Source organism: Solanum pennellii, chromosome 3, assembly GCF_001406875.1.
Source record: "Solanum pennellii chromosome 3, SPENNV200".
Lineage (NCBI taxonomy): Eukaryota > Viridiplantae > Streptophyta > Magnoliopsida > Solanales > Solanaceae > Solanum > Solanum pennellii.
In genome coordinates this window covers 74569451-74571512 of record NC_028639.1, presented here as the reverse complement: position 1 = coordinate 74571512, position 2062 = coordinate 74569451, and the positions used below count along the sequence as shown (strand labels likewise).

At 35.4% G+C, this 2062-nt stretch overlaps 1 protein-coding gene across 1 annotated transcript; it reads right to left on the bottom strand.

The window, feature by feature from the left end:
* Nucleotides 1-279: 279 nt before the first annotated feature.
* On the bottom strand, nucleotides 280-1988 carry LOC107012438 (protein BIG GRAIN 1-like A). The gene has a single exon (XM_015212287.2). It carries the CDS (start codon nucleotides 1614-1616, stop codon nucleotides 396-398), a length of 1221 nt encoding a protein of 406 aa, XP_015067773.1. The 5' UTR covers nucleotides 1617-1988; the 3' UTR covers nucleotides 280-395.
* Between the last annotated feature and the right edge of the window lie 74 nt (nucleotides 1989-2062).

Sequence of the window (2062 nt, the reverse complement as noted above, 5' to 3'; positions counted from 1 at the left end):
AACTTTTCCAATGACATTATACTATGTAAAATTAACTATTAAAGAATCAAACTCAAACTTGTTCAACTTAGTTATACTCTAACAAGGTTTTATTAAACTGAACTTAATACTATAACAAGCTCAATTGAATTCAGCTTAACTCAATATTATTAATTATAATTCAGTTGAACTCGATCTCGACTCGACACTCAATCTATGATAAAGAGATAAGTTTACCTATTTTTCTCCTTAAGCAAACAAGCAAATTGATGTAAATAAGTTACACGTACATACACAAGATAGATATTAAAGATTAATTTTGAGAAGAAATTTCATTTCTCTCAAATGTAAAATAAAACCCCCAATCAAACCAATTACAAAAATTACATTAGTTAACAATAAATAATACACTTTTATTACAAAATCAAACCACTAGCAATGGCTCGATTAGTATCCAGATGAGTAGTTTCGTAAACGGGTAATTCTTCGAGATACCTATTACTATCTATTCCAATTGCAGAAAGATTATCAAGTTCGAATAAATCTGAACTAGCACAACTTGCACCATCATCATCATCATCTTCATCGTCGAAAATTTCCATTTTCTTGATTTGGGAATTTGAATTTCTCTGATAATTTCTCAGCAACTCCTTAGTAGCTTCTTCTACTCGACGATTTTTCTCCATTGAATGAAATTTGAGCTCTTCGTTAACGGTGTTTCTGATATTCTTTAGAGACTCTGGTTTGGGTATATTTTCTTCGTACAGATTTTTGTGTCCACATGGCTGACAATCTTCGTCTACGATGATACTCACTGGGTAAAATCTAACGGAACGTTTGGTTCCGTTGCTGCTGGATTTGGGTGTGCTTTTGCTTAAACATGACCTGGAGAATGAAGAAGCTGAAGAACATGTAGAAGATGCGTTTGCAGAATTCGAAGAAACAACTTTGGGTTTCTTTGTATTTCCAGCAGTGAAAAGTGAGTTCAAGAAACTTGCTAATCGACCTCCCGGAGAAATTGGTTGCTTCACTTTCTTTAAATCTCCATAAATCTTCAACGCTTTTGATTTCGTCTTCACAAAACCAGTTTCACTTTTGGTTTTGGGAGCGAAATCTCTTTCCATAGGAGGATGATTATGGCGAAAATCGCCATAGTTGTTGAGCTGTTTAGCTTGATTTTTGCTGAGTTTTTCAGGTTTTGAACCGGAAATTGAGGTTCTGATTGGTTTAGGCCTGTTTAGACCATAACAAGAAGAAGATGACCCAGCTGAACTCATAACTACATTATTGTAACTGGATTCAGTTTCTGAAGAAGAAAACACACCCCCACAGCTGGAATCTGAAGAACTCGAGCTCGAGTTCATGAGATTCCTTTCGAAATCAGCTATAGATTTTCTTCGAACGACAACTTTTTCACTTGCTTTATGTTCCATCCATTTCTCAATCATACAAGCTTTTTGAAAACTCTCCATATTGTTGCTCTGTTTCTTACGCATTGTTTCTTTGTAAAGAACAATCTCTTCTTCTTCCTCTCCTTGATCAATTGAACGGTAAATTGCGTCAAGAAGTGTAGAAGAGAAAGATGGGTTTGAAGAATGAGAAATTTCCCTCTCTCGTTGATAACTATACCTATCCATATCTGAGTATTTTTATAGAAGAAGAAGAAAAAAACAGAGCAACAGGAAGAAAAACAGGGGATGTGAAGGAGTGGGGTGAAAAATGATTGAAGGAATCTCTTTATTGTCTGTTATAGATGAGTCAAAAGCTGCGGCATAATAGTGATGTCAATGAGGAATTGATCATCATACACATACACACAATAGTAATAATAATAATAGGAATGTGAAGAAGAGACAATGGAGACAAAGAGTTATGGATAACTGATGATGGTTTTAGGGAGAGAGAAAACAGAGCATAATTAGAGACTGTAATTTGGATGACACGCCTGAAGAAGAGAGAGAGAGAGAGAACACTGTGTGTGTATGTGTTTTTTTTTTCTGTGTTCTGTTCTACTTTGAGCTTTATATGATTATCAAACTTGAAAACAGGGGAAGGGTGGGTGGGTAGGTGGGGGTTGGGGGTT